The 21,099-nt window shown below is 39.9% G+C and overlaps 1 protein-coding gene across 3 annotated transcripts in view; it reads left to right on the top strand.

Moving 5' to 3' along the window:
- The window catches only part of BRIP1 (BRCA1 interacting helicase 1), a 196,402-nt gene that overhangs the window by 112,546 nt on the left and 62,757 nt on the right, over nt 1-21,099 (top strand). Inside the window, exons 21-24 of one of the 3 annotated variants that reach the window (XM_050928767.1) lie at nt 1,251-1,330; nt 3,245-3,320; nt 10,201-10,358; nt 17,710-18,847. In XM_050928767.1, coding sequence (XP_050784724.1) covers nt 1,251-1,330; nt 3,245-3,320; nt 10,201-10,358; nt 17,710-17,721 — 326 coding nt within the window. In that variant the 3' untranslated portion in view covers nt 17,722-18,847. Of the gene's footprint in view, nt 1-1,250; nt 1,331-2,236; nt 2,330-3,244; nt 3,321-10,200; nt 10,359-17,709; nt 18,848-21,099 lie in introns of those variants that run through there. The other 2 variants (XM_050928766.1, XM_050928768.1) reach the window with 2 other exon arrangements.

Here is a 21,099-nt window from a genome sequence, read left to right as displayed (position 1 = left end):
TACCGATTTATATCTGTGGATATCTGCATCTGTGGGTATAAATTTGTATCTGCACAGGGCTCTACCCATCTTCAGTCAGTAGTAACTTTTGTTGTGGGGTTGGTAGGTCAGATGGCTAGTGACTTTCCTTCTTCCTTTCTTCATGCCAGCAGCTAACATTGGAACCCTTATGTTAGATTTATATACTGGTGACTGAACTTCTTTTCATAACTCCTGCAAGAAACCTAACGGTTGGGGGCGGGAGCGTTGAGACTTCTTGTTCGGGCCTACTGCAGTAGTTACATTCTTGATCTAAATGCTACTCTTAGTTTTATAGTTCATCCAAAATGCCTAGTTCTCCATGGTTTGCCAGGCTTCTGCTCCTTGTAGGGTTTTGAATGCTACTCTAAGAGGCCTGACGTAATCTTTTCCAGAAGGTCACATGGAAAATGCCTTTTTATATTTTTGTGTTTAAATCTAAATGTATAATAAAAATCTTCTATCACTTTTGGCTTTGTGCCTTGAATCACAAGTACTCTCTCTATCTTCTTTCAAGTCTTTCATAGGAAAACTCTCCTCTGTTTTCTTATCATAAGGAGCCTCTGGACCCTTCCTCTCCTGAATTTTTGTCTTGTCTTGTGTATGTCTTGACTTATCTTGTTTTGATTATAAACTCTTTGACGCATGAAACTGGTCTTATCTATGTTCAAGCACTGTGTTAATTTGCAGTTACTATATCAATATATAATATCACCATATATAATAACATTGACTTAGGACAATTGCCACCTATTGCCACTATTCCCATTAGATACTGAGTTTTCTTTGGAGTTTCCCAGTCAGATATTCACCAGACCCATCCTAAATCCTGACTGTTACACAGTTGCTTGGGAGAACTGATGGGATCATAGGCCTAGCTAGTATTGCTACCTTTTTTAAATGCAAAAACTATAAATTTAGTCCTACATGCATGTGCTCACACACACAAGCTTCTTGTTCTCATATATATACACATCAGTGATTGAAAAGCATTTTATTTTTAAATTTATCAGAGATTTGTGGTGATTCAAAACAACAAAAGTAAATTGGTTACTTAGCTGTCTACTTTGCATGTAAATTTTTTTTGTCCTAAATTAAAACTAACCTAAAACTGTGTTTGGACTTCTCAAGTCAGTGAAATCTAAATTATGGAAAGTATCCTATTATTTTGAAACAATAATTAATATTTCTTTTGTGCATAAAATAATAATCGAATTCCAAATTTATTAAAGGACTGAATGTGCAAAGAGCATGCAAACGAAGAACCAAGAAAGCTGCTAGTAGGGGAAATGGCTTCATCTATGAAAGAAAGGTACAATATAAAGAGTAGATTGAATGGAGTTATTAAATGTGGTAGTGGCAACTCTTGATAACATATAAGAAAAATAAATATACTACCTTTTTCCTGTGAGGTGAAATAATGTGCATGGTTCTGTATGGTTTATTAGTTGATTAATATAATTATTGTAATTGAAATTTTCAATAAGTAATATAGACACGCTTATTTCTGGATTGAAAAATTGCCCAAGAGATCTAAATTTGTAGAAATGAGTGCTAAGTGCCTTATTAGCATCAGTGGGACTTCAGGTTATTCAGCACTTTGCAGAATTAAGACCATAGTTTGTAATAGACATCTCCTTTCTACATAAGGACTCTTTACTATTTTTGATTAGTGTGTAATTTTTAAGGAGCCTAAGAACCTAATGCCTTTGAAACTTAATGGGAGTTCAGCACCTAACTGCCTTAGGATCCTTTGAAAAATTCCAGACTAAGTGTTTTGTAGCCTGTAGCCAGATTGCCTCTGTAATTTTATGTTTTTGTTAAATTGAGAATGGTCAGTACTTGAGTGGAAAACCTCCAAGGAAACCCCGTATGCTACAAGATGTTGTATTGGTGATTAAGCAGACAATTCTCTTCCCTTATATAGTATTAAACTAGTACCCCACCAGCGTGGTGCAAGGGAACATTTTGACACTGTAAAGTCCTTTTTTGTCTGAGATTTAAAACTAAGTCACTAAGTGCTTGTGGTCATTAAATATCACTGGCCATTTTCTTGAGAGAGGGTATTAGTCCAAATGTCCTAGCCTGGCAGCTCCTCAGCTGATGGAACTCATGTAAACTCCAAATATCAGTAATTTGTAAAGTACTTCTGGGTTCTTCTGGAACAAATGATGTTATTTCAATATATTATCAACTAGCAGTTTTGTTTATGCCATAGATTATAAAACACAGACACTGCATCTCACATTCCAGAAGCCGATAAAGGAGCAACATGATGTGGAGTAACCCTCGGGTCTGGTCTAGTACAACATGGAGTAACCCTCGGGTCTGGTCTAGTACAACCTACCTCTAAAAATGTATTATTGTAATTATATTTTCTTCATAAATTGTAGTTTGCTATTTGTTAAAGTGAACTGTTTACTCAGGACTGGCAAGTTAATCTTTTAAAGTACTATTTGAAGACCATTGATTGTAATTTTGAGTCATAAAATTAACATGTGCTCTCAGTCTACTGATGTTCTATAAGTTCTCCATTACTATTTTTTTTTTAAATTCCATGGCTGCAGGCTGCAGCCCTTATCACATGAATATAGGTGATCAAGTCTGTGGCGCTACCTATGTAACTAAGGGGTGCAGTATTGGGCCCTAAATGCTTTACAAAACCATACTTTAGGGTGTGCTCTAATTTCAGGAAATATTAACCTATTCAAATACATTGAGCTATTCAGAGTAAAATAAAACTCCAATATACAAGAAAACTACATTGATGCTTTACATTTCACTATAATTTAGAGAGAAACATCTAAAGTACAAAATTTATTAATTTCATTGAATAATACATTTTAAAATCTGGCACTCAAAGTTGTGTTTGGAATCTGATGCCAAGTCTATTTTTTTGTCTTATTTGGTCTGCTGCTCAAACCTCTTTTTTGGAGACTACAGTATTATAAAATATCTCATACATAATATATATAAATTAGTCTAGTCATTTTTATTATTTCATATGATACATATTTTACCAATTAATGTAAATTTTAAAGCAATTAAATATTGATTCAAATGGATTTGTGCTTCTAATATTATTTATTTATATTTGAAGCAATAACTTTCATTAGTATATTACTTGATAGTAATGGTTTTTATTTTTAAATAATTATGACCTACATATTTAGACTTTAAATGTTTAATACATTAATTTATATATTGCCTTATTATATTGTGGAAGGAAACACGCAGCCAACCTTGCAGGTCAGGACTGTATTGTATTGTCTGTGGAGCTGAAATATTACCAAAAGCAGAAGGTAAGACCTGTTCCAGCTCATTGGGGTTAAGGGGGTAGTACAATTTTTTTTTCCTTGCACCTCTGAATACAGAAAGTACATTTTAGAATAATCATCAGTTAACTAGAAGGATAAGGTAATTAGTAAATTAATTATTTCATTAAGACAGATTTTGGATTTACAACATTTCTTTTCACTGACATTACAGTAAGGCAGCTTCTTCGTTTTCACCTGAAGTCTCATTGCAGACAGCAGACCCTCTTAGAGTGTATGGAACTATGGTCTCTGACTGACAAATAGCATTCTTTATTATCTATCCCACTGGCCTTTTCCTAAATTTAGAGACAGGCTGGTGAATAACCATAAAAGTGGTGGCTGATGGAAGCAGTCTTACTGTTGCTCTGTTTATGATAGTGTTTTAAACCTCAACATACTAATCTGGCTTGCAGCACAGCTGGCATCTATGTAAGTGAAGTATGCCAGCTAATTGGATAGCGCAGTCTGTGACAGTTGGTTCTGGCAACATCCCCAGATTAGAGCGATCAAGGGGCATGAAATATATTCCAGTTACATTATATTCACTCATTAGCATATTTTTATAAAACCATATAGACTGCAACGTCACAGCAGAGGCTACAACTTTATTAAAATTCTTAACCAACAGGGACCATTCCTCCCAACTACATGTTTGGGCTGTTCCAGTGCAGTTTTCAACTTGGCACCAGTGACCCTGGGTTCTACAAACCTAAGGGGAGCTATGAAGGCCATATCCCGCCCCCTTAACACTATCAGGCCTGCTCAGGGAGCCTGGTTGGCAGTCAGAGTCCCAATCCACTCCCCATCTACAAATAGGAGGTAGGAAAAATTAGATGAGGGGAGCCACATGCAGCATGATGTGGAAATATGCCCCCTCATTGTACAAATATTTGTAGTAAGAGGAGACACTAAGATATAAACCTTGGTATCAGAGGCCTGGTATGAGGCCTAAGGCCTGAACTAAAGTCATGGTCAAGACTTCGCTAACATAAAGCAAAGTTAAGCTGTGAGCGAGAGGCAGGCCCTGCTCACAGAAGCTGGCAAGGAAAGGACTAATGCTGCAAGAAGATACGTACCTAAAAGGTACTGAACACTAGAGATCAGAACATTCACATACTTGCACATTCCACATAGATAGCAAGGAAGAGACTGACCTATCCCAATGATGGGCAAAAGGGTAATATGATGGATAGAGTTGTTTTGTTTGAACCAACATGTACAAGGTGAGAGGCGGCACCTTACTGCGTAGAGGGGTTGTACCTGGCTACGTAGAGGGGCTGCACCTCAATACATCAGGAGTGATGTGTAACTTGTTTGTACCTGTGTATAAGAATGCATCCCTGGGGCGATGTCTTTGTCCGGCCGAGGGGGCAGTGGAAAGTCCCACCACTGACTGAGCTGAGTCCATTGAGCGTGGGTACATATTTGTAGTATGCCCTGTAGAGTAACGATCTGGAGGGAACTACTACTGTATCCAATACGGCAATAAACCTGGCCGACGTGCCTTCGTACCTTACTAGACTCTGTGGTCATTGGGGGTTCTCTTCGGGTCTGCTGTGTCAGCTATCTGTGCAGAGCTGGGGCAGCACACAGAGAGAACACACGCACACAGCCAAGTGATACCAACAAGGAGAGAGCAGAGCACCACACCGGTAGCATCTGACAACACCTCTGACAACAATGTTATACTCTGGGCCCATGCCCAAGAAGTCCCTTGGGTTACAGGGTCTTCCCATCGGACCCTTTCTAACTCACCAGCTGTGCTAGAAACCACTGAAGTTACAAAATGTAGTTTAATCCCCCCAAATGGACCTCAAAGATACTGGATGGGGTTGAAAAAACCCACATAGCAGCTTTTCAATTTTGCAATATGGGAAAAATTCTTCCAGATCCCCAAACGAAGTCTGGCAATGAGCCTCTACCCTGGCATCTAAAGAGATCTCGCCCATTAGATAGGGAGAATATGGCTATGCCTACGCTATGAGCTAGGAGTGTGATTCCCTGCTCACATACACGTACTCACACTAGTTTTCATTCAGTGTAGTGTAGCCACTGTAGAACAGGTAGTGGCAAGATTGTGCCAAGTACCTACTGTGATAGACCCAGGCCAGTTGGGAACAGCAGAGTAGTAGAAGGGTGATATACTGGCCACTGGATAAGCAGTTTTCTGTTCCCTGAGTGACCAGAGCTGGGGCTGCTCCAGGCTAATGAGAACACCTGACTCCAATTAACCTGCTAAGAGTTAGGTGAGGCTGTTAAGCACCTGACTCCAATTAAGGCCCCTCTGATGCTATAAAAGGGCTCACTCCAGTCAGGCCAGAGGGAGCCAGAGGAGAGGAAGTGCTTGTGAAGAACTGGGAGCAAGAGGCATGGAAGAAGCTGAGAGTGAGTAGGCACACTGCTGGAGGACTGAGAAGTACAAGCATTATCAGACATCAGGAGGAAGGTCCGGTGGTGAGGACAAAGAAGGTGTTGGGAGGAGGCCATGGGGAAGTAGCCCAGGGAGTCATAGCTGTCGTGCGACTGTACCAGGAGGCACTCTAGACAGCTGAAGTCCACAGGGCCCTGGGCTGGAACCGGAGTAGAGGGCAGCCCGGTTTCCCCCCAAACCTCCCAACTCCTGATCAAATGCAGGAGGAATTGACCTGGACTGTGGCTTCTACCAGAGGGGAAGGTCTCTGGGCTGTTTCCTGACCCACAGAGTGAATCTGTGAGGCAAACAAATCTGCCAATAAGCGCAGGACCCACCGAGGTAGAGGAGGAACTTTGTCACTCTATTCACCAGTTTCAGGCAAGTTGGTACTTAACATGGCTAAGCCATGCCTTCCTTGCCACGTCCCCTGCTACACTGCTACTGTATTTATACTCGGGAATGCTCAAGGAGAGCTACTGTGTACACAAGCTGGGAATCACACCCCACCCTCCTAGTGGAGATGTAGCCTCAGAGTGGGGCTTGAATGGAACCAAACTGGCAGCTTGGCAGCAGAAAGCAAAAGAGATCAGAATGGCTACTCGCAGCAATAAAAGTAAGGAGAGACCATCCTCCAGAGCATGAGAGAGCTAGGCACATGGCCCCTCCTAACTCCCCTGTCCAATACCAGTTACAGTAGGCAGGTCAGAATCCATTTCCTGGCCACCAGATGGGATAGCCTTCCTCCTCCCATCATGGAAAGGGCTGTGGAGGAATGAGAAAGGTAGCAGCACCCTCTCCCATACACTTATTATTCAGGGATGGGAAGGGGGAACCAGGAAGAGTACAGAGAGCACTTCCCCAGCTGCTCCTGCTTGGTGATCTCCAGGTACCCTCTTAACCCAGGGATAGAGGAAGTGAGGGCTGTCCCCACTGCTTCTGAATCCATCAAAGTAAAACTTGGCTAGCAAGATGATCAGCATTATATGAATACAGAAAAGCAGGCCAAAGTAGTATAGTATCATCCACTTTCATAACCACCTACTTTTGGGGCTTGTCATAGGGTGGCTGGTTCTTTAAGGTGAATCAGGCTCATCCTTGCCTGGTAGTTTAGCATAGTGACTCCAGCTGTGAAAGGATCAGGGAGGACTGCATAGAGAGAGAGAGAGGAGGAAGATAACCCAGGAGAGAGGAGCAAGGGGAGTTCTTTTTCCCTGGGAAGAGACTGGTGAAGGCAGGCTGGAGAGACCCACAGGGAGCAGGTTAGGCTCCCGTGGGAGGTGCTGACATAGGGCCCGTGAGAAGCAGGAAGGTTCCTTGGAGATGTTGCCACCATTCCCAGGTAGGAGAAGCAGTCTGCTAAGAAGAAGGACATCCAGAGAAAAAGCCTTGGGAAGCAGTGCTCAGCCAAAGCAGCAAAAAAGGAACTCTGCAGTCTCCAGGAATAGTGGTCAAGCATGGGGAACTTCATTCACAGCCTGAGAGGGGTAGAAGGATCTTTTGTTTGGATGTTGATGTGGATTCTATAGTGGGATTTTGTTGCCCTGAAAGGGAACAGAACTGGAAAAGGGAGCTGAGCCACTGAAGACATAGCCAGAGAGAGGCTATCACAGGGCCAAAGAAATGGCTAACGAGCGCTGGAGATGTCATTTCTACCACCAGGGGCGCTACTGTGGCAAGTGGAACACTTAGAGGGCTACGTGGTCTAATGTCATCAATGAATTCCTGACCTTTCATCTGCTTCTTAAACATTAAATTGTTCTTGTGCCTTTGGCAATTGATATATAGTGAAGTGGAAGCGTGGTACAGGAAATGAAACCATTCTGAAGCTCTGGGGTGCTTTAGCATTGGTGGGCACCAAGGTGTCTATTGGAAGCAATAAGGTTTATACTGTTTAGATTAGACTCCTGATTTCGGTTGATTGGAAGTGTAAAATCTGTCATTTTGATGAAAATTTAACATAAATGCAACTTATGGAAAATAGATTTAAACTCACTCATCAGGTTAGTATTTATACTAGAAAAAACCCACTCATTGATAAGTAGATTTGGGATACATTAGAAAAATAAAAGAAGGTCACTGTCCAAAGCCCACTTAAATCAATGGAGGTCTGTCTTTTCATTGACTTCAAGAGGTGTTGGATCAGGACCTAAATTACCACCTTGTAAATGTGGAAAGTTTGCAATGTATTCAAACTGGGTTGTATTCAAAACTGTGTATATAATAAGAATACCTTAACCCAGGCCTGCACAACATACGGCCCGATTCAAAGGGCTCTGGGCTGCCCGCAGAGATTCCTGGCCACGCCTGAGATTTAAAGGGCTCAGGGCTCCCAGTGGCTGCAGGCAGCCCAGAGCCCTTTGAATCCCGGCCGCAGCTCCCCAGATGGGCTGGGGCTGGGATTTAAAGGGCTCGGGCTCCCCTCAGCAGCAGGAGCTCTGGGCCCTTTAAATCCCTGCCCCAGCCCTGCAAAGCTCCGCGTTCCCCCAGCCGCCGGAGCCCCGGGCGATTTAATTTGACCCTGAGGGCTCCCAGCCACCTCTTCAGCTGGGAGCCCCTGGTTGATTTAAAATCAAGTGTCACCTCCCCACCCCCAACCTTCCTTTTTGGCCCACAGCTGTTTTGGTGGGGCAGCGCTGGGGAAGGAGGGTTTGTTTCTGCAGGGCTGGGCGGTGCTGGGGCTGGGTGTTTCCACCGGGCTGGGAGGTCCTGGTAGGGGGGGTGTTTCTGCGGGGCCAGGGGGTTTCGGCCCTCAGCTGTTTTCTTTGGAGTAATGTGGCCCTCGCCGCTTTATGAGTTGTGCAGGCCTGCCTTAACCTCTACTTTTTTAATTTTAGGAACTTTGAAAAAAGCTTTCTGCAGTAATGCAGAAGTGCAAGTAGTCCAGAAACTCTTTAGAAATACAAATGTAAGAGCTACAAAATCTCTTAGCAATCGCATGTGTGAATTAGGTGCCATTTCAGAAGATAATAATGTGGTGTTGATCATCACAGATGATGCAAGTCTTAGTTATCTTAAAGAAACTTTGAAAGTTTATCAGACTCAAGTGAAGTGTGAAGGTAAATCTCTCTGAGGGCTAATTAATACCCCATAGTGGTTGCCAAATCCTTATTCATTAAGAGCTCACTTTATCTGACTTATCATGTGAGGCCCCCCTCACATTCATGGAATTTGAATTAAGTGCTGATGAGATTCATCGGCTCTTCCTTTGAGTCTGTTGGCAAGTGAACCCTTTAACATTTGTTTCTCCCAGGCTGTATACCCATTGCACTGAGCCAGGAGTGAGTGAAATTCAAGTACTTATCGCTAATACACCTTTCATAGTGCTCCAAAAGGATAAGATCTACCCAAATGTCTCCTTGTAATGGTGTCTGAATTCCATCTCAACCAATCCATCAGCCCCTCATTCTTCTTCACCAGGCATTGTAATTTACCAGGGAAAGCAAAGCTACATAAAGTAGGTGTCAAGTGGTATTGCAGCATTATTACCTGGATAATACAATTTTTTTTGCAGATGTATAAAGTTATTTTGGCATTTGAGGACAAGTCGAATAAGGAATAAATCTTTGCTTTAATATAATCTTAATTAGTTAAACTTTATTCAACTTTGTTGACCAAGCAGATATCCCAGTCCTGCAGGCCACTTCTTCTACATCCAACCAAGCCAGCTTCCATGATGTTCTTGAGAAATGTCTCCTCTTTTGAAATCTGTATAGCTGCCACACCAGTTCTACCCTTTTAACTAGGCAGTTAAGACTGATATTCTTTACAGGAAAGCAGTTGTTTAACAAAGGAGTCCTCACACCTCTTCTAGAATGTAGTAACTGTTAATGCTAGTGAACCTCCCAGGACTAGGGAATATGCAGAAGCAATTCTGTGTGGTAAAAGGAAGGTTACTCACTTGTAGACGGAGTGCTACACTAAATTCATTGTTTGGTGTAAGCAAGCATAACTCTGTTGACTTCTGTTGAGATCCATCTTTTTACACGAGCATTGAATTTAACCTGTTACCTTCTGATCCACACCAGCCCATCTTCTCTTCCTCAATTCTTCACGACATTCCATGGTATTCTGATTTGGGGGATCTGCAGAGGCAATATGCTTGGTGAGATCTTGTTACAGATAACTAACCTTCCTTTTATTGCACATTTAGATGATATATACCAAAAGCAAAGAAAAAAGATTTTTGTTAATGTGTAGACTGGGTTGTTACTACTAGACTGCATAGTCTATTAGATATGATTTTGCCAGGTGATTCTAATTGAATGAATTATTCTCTTATTAAAATTATTAAATATTACAAAGTTTTCCTCTTCATTACTTTTCTCTCTCTTATTTATATACTAAAAACTGAATGTCTGTTTGGATTTTTCACATGTGAAACATTTCACAAATCAAACTCGTAATATTACTTTATTTTAAGATGTCTCTGGATTTTTTCTTTCTTTTTGGAAGACTTGGACACCGGTTTATCTTTAAATGCTATCTGGAACGTGAAGGAATGTTCTGTGACCAGCTATTTGCAATGCAGAAACTGTGTCATCTGGTCTATTTCTCCATGTCCTTTGATAGGAGCTGAAATTAGTGATCTCAATAACAGTGCGCAGTCATGGGTAAGTTCAACTGGTTTACGTTGTGTATCAGAGGTAGCAAATTAGTTGTATGTATTGATTGAACATATCTGAATGCCAGTTTTAAAGAGAGTGAAAAATATACTTTTATATAGGGAAAATATAGGTTACTTAAGTCATGCTTCTACCAGGTTGGTTTGAAATTATTTACACTACAGTGTTTAGTAACTGAGATTAGGTCACTTTAAATCAAGACATTTTTCAGTGTCTGTAGCTAATTTGATAGACTGTAGTTTTAATGTTGTTATCAAAATATCCAGCATTTAACAATATTTCATATAAAGGGAGCACTGATTGATCTGGGAACAAAACAGAAGAGCAAAAGCTCATAAAAGGTTGTTACAAGGAGGAGGGAGGAAAATTGTTGTTCTTAACCTCTGAGGATAGGATAAGAAGCAATGAGCTTAAATTGCAGCAAGGGAGGTTTAGGTTGGACATTAGGAAACTTCCTAGCTGTCAGGGTAGTTAAGCACTGGAATAAATTGCCTAGGGTTGTGGAATCTCCATCACTGGAGATTTTTAAGAACAAAAATGGTCTAGATAATACTTAGTCCTGCCGTGAGTGCAGGGGACTGGACTAGAAGATCTCTCGAGGTTCCTTCTAGTTCTACGATTCCATGTTTTTAGATTTCAAACATGAAATTTAATCTTACTCTGCAAAATTATGTTTGGACAGATATTCACAATCTCTTCTATTTATATTTATAAAAAATAAAATTGGTTAACTTTTGGCACTAAGAAGAACACTAATCAGACCTTGTTGTATATGTGTGAGGAGAGAGATGGCCTAAAAGAGTCAACAGCAAGTAATTCAATACAAGTGTTATATTTCCAACTGTACTAGCAAACTATGTTGTCAGAGGGTCTCCTTGAAAACCAGATAATAAAGCTGTGCACATTTTTATATAGTGCCCTTAACTCTAGTTCCTGGTTTAGAGTAAAGTCAAAGTGAGTAGTTCTATCCTGGATGAACTGTGCAGATTAACCTCTCTAAAAGGTACCCATAGGATGCTGATACCTTTACTTAATCCTTACTTGGGCAGAACTCTCATTGACTTAAATGGGGATTTTTTTATGAATAAAAGCTTAGCAAAAACTGACTAGTGACCTTAGGATCTGGCCCATATGCATCATTGTCATCAGTAGAAACAATTCATAATATGCTCTATTATAGTGAAGATGAAGCATGTAATATCATAGAGATTGTGCAGCACTGTATTCCATAAATATTGGTAGTTAATTGTATTTAATTTTTCAAATAATTTGGGGGTACACTGTGTAAATGATGCTATGCATAATAAAACTGTTTTGTATGTTACTTTACCCAACAATATAAAATAGCTGGTCACCATACGTTATAATATGTTATAATAAAATGAGTTCATGTTTTACCATGTTTAGATGTTTTGAACAGTAATCTTTTATTTTTGTGTGTTTTTTAAAGTGATGATTTTGTAACTTATGCTAGGAAATATGAAGGATTATGGGTGCAAATGAGAGCAAGTGTTTCATCCTTCTGTTGTTTTATGTGAGAGTGTAGCTTGTACAGCCAATGTCAGCCAATATATAGCTATGGAATCTGTTGTCATTAGATTTATATATTTCTTATTTTTATTACTGTGCAGAATAAGCTAGCATTACAGTCTTCATCTACTTCCAGGTCTTAACCGCTCCCTTTCCTTTTTAACTGGAAACATACCCATTAATTGATGTTTTAGTATTTTTACCCAATGTAGACCACCTTCTTTACAAATAATTTTTCCTAATATACCTCAAACTATTTAGAAAGTACAGTAATAAAGTTCTTGGCAAAAAGTACTGCTTTTCCTTTTTTTAGTTTTCCATACTGTTCAAGAAGGTGATAATTAACACGTAATCATCCTCTGAAGATTGTAATTGAACTAGAGTACTTTATTCTGTGCATCAATATGCTGATATAGTACAATAGAGCACCCAATACACAAAGATTATGCAAAGTGGTAGATCCTTATTTTCCTGCAAGAAAAAAGCTTGATTAGGCATGTATAACGGCAAAGGTAACATTTTATGAAATCGAAGGGTGACTGTCTATGGAGGAGTAAAATAGGAAGTGAAAATCAGAAAAAGGTGGTCTAGTAGTTAGAAAATATCAGAGAATACATAGTTGGTTATAGCAAAAGGGCATTACAAAATCTAGTAACCAAATAGTTGGATATTGACTCAGCAACTGGACTGCAAATGAGAGACAGGTCTGTTAATTCTTCTTCAAGTGATGGTCCGTATGTGTTTCCCACTGTAGGGTAGGCATGCACTCCCCCATATGCCTGAGACTGGAGAATTCTAGCAAATAGTGTCCGTTGGTCCACACCTGTTCCCTTGTTTTCTCCATGCTTCATGCCAAGAGGTGGACATACTGGTAAAACTTTCTTCCCTTCCCCTGAGGGCATTCAGCCCAGAGGGGATCAAGAATCTTCTACTACCAATCTTATCTGTCCAAGGAGGGACCCCCTCCTCGGAACTGATGGTATCCAGTGCCTTGAGGTCCCCCATAACCTGTTTTTTCACTCCTCATATTGGCCTTAGTATTCACATACTTACCCAGTGCCTGGTACTACTTAGGAGTACCTGTGTTTTAGCAACACTAGAAGAACCTTTGCCAAGTAATGTACTGGACAGTGAACTTGTAAGCATCTGCTTTAATACTCACCTCACTTTGGTTCACAGCTCATCCTGGCCTTTCTGAGTGTGGTTCAGGTCTTTCACTGGGCCCAGTGCTCCAGGATCTTTCTTTCTACTCCACCAGTCAATGAGGTCATGTAGGAACTGGCAAGAACTCTGTGGCACTTGCCAGTTGCCTATGTCCCTACATCTAAGAGGGCAGAAAACCTGTTCTTTGTCATGGCTAAGGGAGCAGAGTTCTTATTCTTCGACCCTGCCCCAAACTCTCTAGTTATCTAAGCAGCCATAGAAAGGTCTAGACAACACCACCCAAGGGCTACCCGTGCAGATAAGGAGGCCAAGTGTTTAGACCTTATGAGAAGAAAGGTGTTTCCTTCCACCAACTTCCAATTTAGAATTTCTGGCTACCAAGCCCTCCTGGCAAAATATGATTTTTTAAAAATTATTCTAAGTTCCTGGATTGTAAAGACAAGTTACCGCAGGAGTATGTGGCTCAATTGCAAGCCCTTATTGATGAGGGTAAATTAGTGGCAAGAACCTCATTACAAGCTGCAGTCGATGCATCTGATTGAACTCACACCCTTGGGTTTAGCAGGCCAATGCTCAAACCACTGAGCTACCCCTCCCCCTCATCTATGTATACACAAGCCCCAAAGAGGAAGTACCATAAGCTATACCATTGAGTTTCTCTCCCCACCTCCTCCCAGCATCCTTTCCCTATCCCTCTTCAGGGACCACTGTCATGATAAGAGCCTCCTTCAGGAGGTAAAAATCCTCCTCCAACCAGGAGCCATAGAGTGAATACCTCTTCAACATCAGGGAAAAGGGGTTTATTCCAAATATTTTCTAGTCCCCAAGATGACTGGAGGGTTGTGACCCATACTCCATCTGAATTAGGCCTATCCTCTTATCCCACTGCTTCCTTGAATACTATGGAAGATTTGACAGGATAGAGAATGAGTCATTCTTTTTGCACCCAAATGGTCCAGGCAATTCTGGCTCCCAGGTCTCCAGCATATGTCAGTCTGGCTGTGCATCAGTATTCGTCCTTTCCTGGATCTTTTGACACAAGGGAATGCTAAAGTCATACATCCCAACCCAGAAGCTCTTCACCTCCCGGAATTTAGATGGCCACTGGAACTAGAATGTTCCTGTTCCAAAACTGTGCAAGCTGTTCTTACTAATAGGAGTGTTGTGGGGATGCACCACTCACCAGCGGACTGGTGCTTCCTCCTGGTACTCTGAGGATTAGTTTTGAGGCTGATGTGCTCCCCCTCCCAGGGTTTTTAACACCATCACTCCTCTGGCCTGCAGCTCCTCCCACAGCCTCAGGAACCCAGCATCTTCTTCATGGCTTGGTCCTCCAGCCATGTCACTGTCCATGTTCCCCACCTGCCGGGGAAAGTTTAGCTCCTCAGTAGTCCTAGGAAGTCTTTCTGCTCTGTGCTACTTGCCAGTGACTTGTAGGGGAACCCAGGCCCACCTTCTTCTCCAAGTTCCGGCCCAGGAACCCTCAGCTCAGCAGAGAGCTTCTCTCTCTGGCCTCATTGCTCTGTCCCTGGGCTTCTTCCTACACCTGGAGAAAGGAAGAAGTGAGTGAAGACTGCAGGCTGTGGTCACTCCGTGGGAAGAGGGAGGAGGCTTTGGGAACTGGCAGGCCCAGGAAGAAAAAGGAAACCAGTGGCAGGATGTTGAGTGTCAGGAACAGAGATGCTATTTGTTTCTTTAGAACATGAGTTGTTCAGGAACAAAAATAAGCTTAGGACAAATGATGCTAAAATTGAAACTACATTTACTTTTACTATCATTTTACTGTAACCAAATATCTATTTTTTTAAAATTGGGACTTCATATATTTATTGTAAACAAAGAGTCAAAAGAAATTGAAATGATTATTGTATGCTACTAAAAGGAAAATCAGCACAAGCAAAATGTTTTAGTGTGAGGAAGCTGGGACTCAGTTATTTTCAGCTTGCCTTTGCGTGTTCTTGAGTATGAAATTCTTTCTGCTGTTGAGCAATGTGATTTGAAGAGAGAAAAATCAACACCAAAGTTTAACACTGCGACCTAGTCCATGATTTTCATGTCTGTTGTCAATTTGAGAGATCAGGTGTCATCTTAAATTGAATGTCCTCCTTTCTTTATAAATTGGGAACCAAAGGATTTTTCATGTAATAAAAGTGCATTGTTATGGCAAAACAAGTTTAAAATGTTTTCAATTAAATTAGGATCTGGAGTTCAGTTCTATAATAAATAGCCTTCTAATGAGGACATACAATATTTTTTTTTCTCCATGAACGTAGCTTGAACTTCAGTCTCAATTGAAGGGTTACCATAATTATGGAGGGGAGGGATAGCTCAGTGGTTTGAGCATTGGCCTGCTAAACCCAGGGTTGTGAGTTCAATCTTTGAGGAGGCCATTCAGGGATCTGGGGCAAAAATCTGTCAGGGGATTAGTCCTGCTTTGAGCAGGGGGTTGGACTAGATGACCTCCTGAGGTCCCTGGTATTGTATGTAATTCATGTTTTTAAATGTATTATTTAAACTAGACTTTAAGAAAGCATCCATTTATATTCAAAGTGCAGTATGCTAATTCAGCATAAAATTTCTTTGCATTTGGTTAAATTATGCTTGCTATTGATCTAGAAATTTCCTTTGGCTTGTACTAGCTACAGTGTGGTTTGTGTGAGATGAACACCATGTGAATGATCGCAGTAACCATTTTTATTCCTGAAAGTTCTCCAAAGAATTTTACATACTTCCATGTTTTCTTCTCTGTTAAAATGATAGAATGCTCATAGCTGAAAGCACTTTGAAACCTATAGGAAATTTTTTAGTGCGACAAATCAAAAGCACTCCTGGTGCTTTGAGATCCAGCCCAGCTAATGTGATAAATCTTCCCTCGCCTATTAAAAGTTAAACCAAGCTCTTTTGGTAAAGGTTTTTTAACTTAAGCAGTTGTTACTGTAACTGTTTAGACAGTCAGCTGTTGAGACAGTAGCTTTTATATAACAGGATATTGTTTTGTTCATCATGTTACCACATTTGGTAAACTTTTATCTTAATGCGCCTTTCGGGAATACCAGTCTGACCTCAATCTGAGTAAAGCCTTAATAGTCGACGTGAGGGATGTTTGCAGGAGGTGGCGCGCTCATTTTCGCAGACTGTATATTTGTTATCGCATGTTAATCAGATTCATCATTCTGTTTAATAAAGATTTCATCTGCCACGCGAATGCATAATCGGCTACGTCTGAGTGACTGCCTTTTGTCTTGAGCAGATTGCTAAAACTGCATTAAGCATCATTAGACAAAAATGACGACCTTATTAATTTGTCCTTTATGTGTTTTCTGGCAGATTGGACCTCATTATTATGCAAACACAGTACACAGCGCAGCATCAGAAGTAGCTCATTAATGTTTCTTTCCTTTAGTCTGCAACAGATTTTTATTGTGAAGTGTGCATAAAATAATTGCTAATTATGTGCATTAAATTGTACACTGCCTTTCTTAATTATGATTTTTTTAATGTTTTGAGAACATTGTAGAATACCATGAAGAAGCCACAGGGTAACAGTACTGAAGCAAGTAAGTCATAGGAACTGAATTATATGCACACACATTTTATTGCCCGTTTTCCTGACTGTAATTGTATGAAGAACAGTTAGGACAGCTATGGATTGTTTTGCAACTGACTGATTCATCTGTAGTTTCTTCTTTTAAAAAACAGTGAGAATTAATTGTCAAAAATTAAAGAAATATTAATCAACAAGTAAACACAGGTGGCATTAAAATTTCACTTCTGGAAGAAATGAAATCTTGTGGCTAGCAGACATTTTTTATTCTTAAATTGTATTTATTGAATTAAAATGTCTTCATTATTTACACACCATCATATTTCAATAACAGTTTTAAATATTTCCTATTGTGTTATATTTACCCACCTGTCTTTTGTACTTCCTATAACCTCTATTTATAGTATAATTCTCCTTAAAATATGTAAGTACAGAGGAAATTAAATGTTAGGATTTGGCATTCATCTGTGGTTTGACAACTTTGTCCTAAGTGCGTAATTGGTTTAAGCTGGTAGTGCTTCATACTTATCCATAGCACATCTTCTGTAATCTGTCTGCCACTGTAGCTGATAAGACTTGGCCACAACTGAAGTTTTTGCAGTACTAGAAATGAAATCCTGATCCATTAAGGGTTTGCATGGATTTAGCTTTATAATCTGGTTTAGAAATTGTGAGTAGACAGATCTAGAAGGAGACTAACATTGTTTTCAAAAAGATGCAAAGAAAATCAGTAGATCAGCTTAGTTTCATGGTAAACTCTGGTTGACAGCATAACCTATGTAATATAATGCCTTTATTTCTGAAATAGGGAAAATAGTTTTGTTGTTCGTTGGGCATTTTATCATTTTTAACATTAATTACCGTCAGAAACTGATATATATAACAGAATTATTTGAATGACAATTCTCCTTTTGTGGTATTTATTATAGAGCATGTTAGGTTATTGGTTTTACTGATTAGTATTACAAAGTAAGTCAGTATTAGTAATTGAAATATTGGATGTCAGATCCTTATTTACTGATAAAAGTTTAAATAGTGTATGGCAAGCTAATTGGAAACATGTTTATTCATCAAAGTGTACTTTTGTATTTTTATTCACAGGGTGATTTTTGACTATGCTAATGGACAGACTTATTCTGAACTATAGTGAGCAAACATCTCATTATTATACCAGCATCTCAGACGTATTGATTATATCTACATAATTAATTATCTGATTGATATAACACATATGTATTTATTTGAATGGAAATGCTGTTGCAAAATTAATTAATTCTTTTTTTGTAATAAAATGCCTTACTGTTGATAGGGTTTTGAAAAATGCCTTGGAAGTTTTCAACAAGAACACTCTATAGCACTCTATTGTTTAGTTTAAAAATTGTTTAAGAATTGTGCTGTAAAATTGAGTGCCCTTTTAGCTATTTTAAATCAGGTCTACAATATTAAATGCAGTATGAGACATATGTATGTAGTATGAATTTTAGTATGTAACTATAGACTTTATACATATAAAATATGTAAGTGTGTATGTGTGCACACTAGAACAATACAAACAACACACATAGTGACAAATCACTCAAACAAATGTGCATTGGTAAGCAATACTGTAAGTGCCGTAAGTGGAGTAAGGCTAAATAGGACCTACATCCACTAAAATTTCAGGCACGCTGCAAAAATGTTGGTACTTTACCCAAATAGATTTTTTCCTCCCACTCCAATATCCTTGCTTTTCTTCTCCTATGAGGCAGGTTAGCCATTCAGCTTGCTTTACCTCTTGTTGCCCTCTCAGTTGTCCCTTTTAACAAAGGATTCTGCCTTAATCCACTCTTTTTTATTCCAAGATATAATTATATGTCATCCAGAAACAGTATAATTCAACCTCGGGATTATAAATCCCCCTCTCCCACTCATAAAACAATCAAACAACAAGGAACAAGACCGTCCCTGGCATTTGCAGATGTAGCACAACTGAAGTCAGTGTAATTGTGCTGCTCATACAAGGGCTGAGTTTAGCCTGAAACGCTGCTCTACAGCCAAAATGCTTCTGAAATAAATGTAGTCCAACTTTACTAATTCTGGGTCACTGAGAACGAAAATGATGCTTAAAATTGTTGATTGGCTCTAGTTTTCAAGATATGCTATTGGGTCAGTATATACAACCCTTGACTTGAGAATGGTGGAGGATAAGTGAGTTATAAAGGGAAGGGATCTCAATTTAAACCAGAAATGACTAAAATACATCTTTGACTGGATCTATGAATAAATCTGTGACTGGGTTTGGACAGTACATGCTTTTTAGGCAAAACAATGAATGATGCAATCTGAAGCTGGTATTGCGTCATACATGATATGAATTGCATCATGTTATTCCTAGAAGTCATGGATGATGCAAGCATAACGAAGCTTACATCACTCTGCTGAACAAATTGCCCTATATCAGCTCTAGAAATCATACAGTATCATGCTCTCTTATTTGTCAGTGTTTGATTTTGCAAAGGGACACATTTCTGTTTAGCCAAAGTGAGCAGAGATGCCTCGTACTTGTGTGAACAGTGCAGATAACTTCTGCTATGTTTATGGTGAAGTGACTTTTGCATCACAAAAGCGCAATATAACCACTATGGTTAAGAAAGCCTATCACCTTTATTTTGGCTGCAAAATTGGAGATCAGGACAAGAGGTGGGCCCCACACATATGCTGCAACACTTGTGCAACAAATCTTCGCCAGTGGTTGAACAGGAAAAGGAAATCTATGCCTTTTGCAGTGCCAATGATTTGGAGAGAGCCAACAGATCATACCAGCAATTGTTCCTTCTGCATGGTGCCTGAGTTGGGAAAGGTGTGTCAAAGAAGAAAAAGTGGACTGTGCATTATCCAAACATTCCATCAGCTATACGCCCAGTACCCCACGGAGAAGGACTGCCGGTTCCTGATGCACCAGAATCATTCTCACTTGAGTCAGACGAGGAAGAGGATGAAACTTCTGGTCCTGAACCATCAGTGTCACAGGACCCACATTTTCTCCCATCCTCCTCCTCTGAACCACACCTCATAACACAAGGTGAACTGAATGACCTTGTCAGGGATGTGGAACTACCCAAGAGTAAGGCAGAGCTGTTGGGCTCCAGACTACAGCAGTGGAATCTCCTGGCAGGCTATCAGGGCAAATGGAGCCCATCAATGCTTGCAGACTATTGCTGGACAGTGACAAGAGATGCTCCATTTAATGAATACAAGAGACAAGCCAAGAAGCTCCAAGTAGACACTGAATAGGACTAAACTATGTACATAATAGTTTTTTGCCTTTTGTTTCATAATAAATTTTATTTATATAATCCTTTTGCTGATTTTTAAAGTGTTACATAAACAGGACAGGTAAAATATTATCATGTAAAGCAACCATAAACACATGAAAAGACCTAGGTTTGCAATTTATGATTAAAACTCTACTATCTACACAATATACATAGACATAAAATGTAAAAACTTAAATATTTTAGAAACAGTAGCCAATCAGTTGTTTTAATTGTCATATTTGAATTCAGCACATCAAAATACATAATAAATATCACATTTTATCTCTGAAGCAGACGACTTCTCAAAAATTGTAGACCAGTGAAATCAGAGACACAATCACTCATCTTTCTTCTATTAATTACACTACATCTTCCAGAAGAGAGAAAACAGTTAGCTATAGCAAAACTGCATGCACATAGTGCTCTAGCGTTTTATTTTTTTTATTTTCATGTTCAACTTTGTAAACCATTTTTTCATTCTTCCCTTCATTCTTTTGCAATTTAGTAATTCAGATGCATGGCAGGATATATTTGTTGAGCTAGGCTTCAAGAGGACATAGGCCACACCCTTACAAGTGATTCCTGGGCACTTTTCTGAGGCTTAGTGATAGTTCCTGGGTAGTAGCATACTTAGGATCTTGGTCTAGCAAGCCATAGAATAGGAGGGCTCACATGAATCATCGAATCATAGAATATCAGGGTTGGAAGGGACCTCAGGAGGTCATCTAGTCCAACCCTCTGGTCAAAGCAGAGCCAATCCCCAACTAAATCATCCCAGCCAGGGCATCATTAAACCTGACCTTAAAAACCTCTAAAGAAGGCGATTCCACCACCTCCCTAGGTAACCCATTCCAGTGCTTCACCACCCTCTTTGTGGAAAACTTTTTCCTAATATCCAATCTAAACCTCCCCCATTGCAACTTGAGACTGTTACTCCTTGTTCTGTCATATAGTACCACTGAGAACAGTCTAGATCCATCCTCTTTGGAACCCCGTTCCAGGGAGTTGAAAGCAGCTATCAAATCCCCCCTCATTCTTCTCTTCTTCAGACTTAAACAATCCCAGTACCCTCAGGCTCTCCTCATAAGTTCTGTGCTCCAGCCCCTAATCATTTTTGTTGCCCTCCGCTGGACTCTTACCAATTTTTCCACATCCTCCTTATAGTGTGGGGCCCAAAACTGGACACAGTACTCCA

The sequence above is a fragment of the Gopherus flavomarginatus genome, chromosome 19 (assembly GCF_025201925.1).
Source record: "Gopherus flavomarginatus isolate rGopFla2 chromosome 19, rGopFla2.mat.asm, whole genome shotgun sequence".
Lineage (NCBI taxonomy): Eukaryota > Metazoa > Chordata > Testudines > Testudinidae > Gopherus > Gopherus flavomarginatus.
The sequence above is the reverse complement of the archived record's forward strand: the minus strand, read 5'-3'. Positions and strand labels throughout refer to the sequence as shown.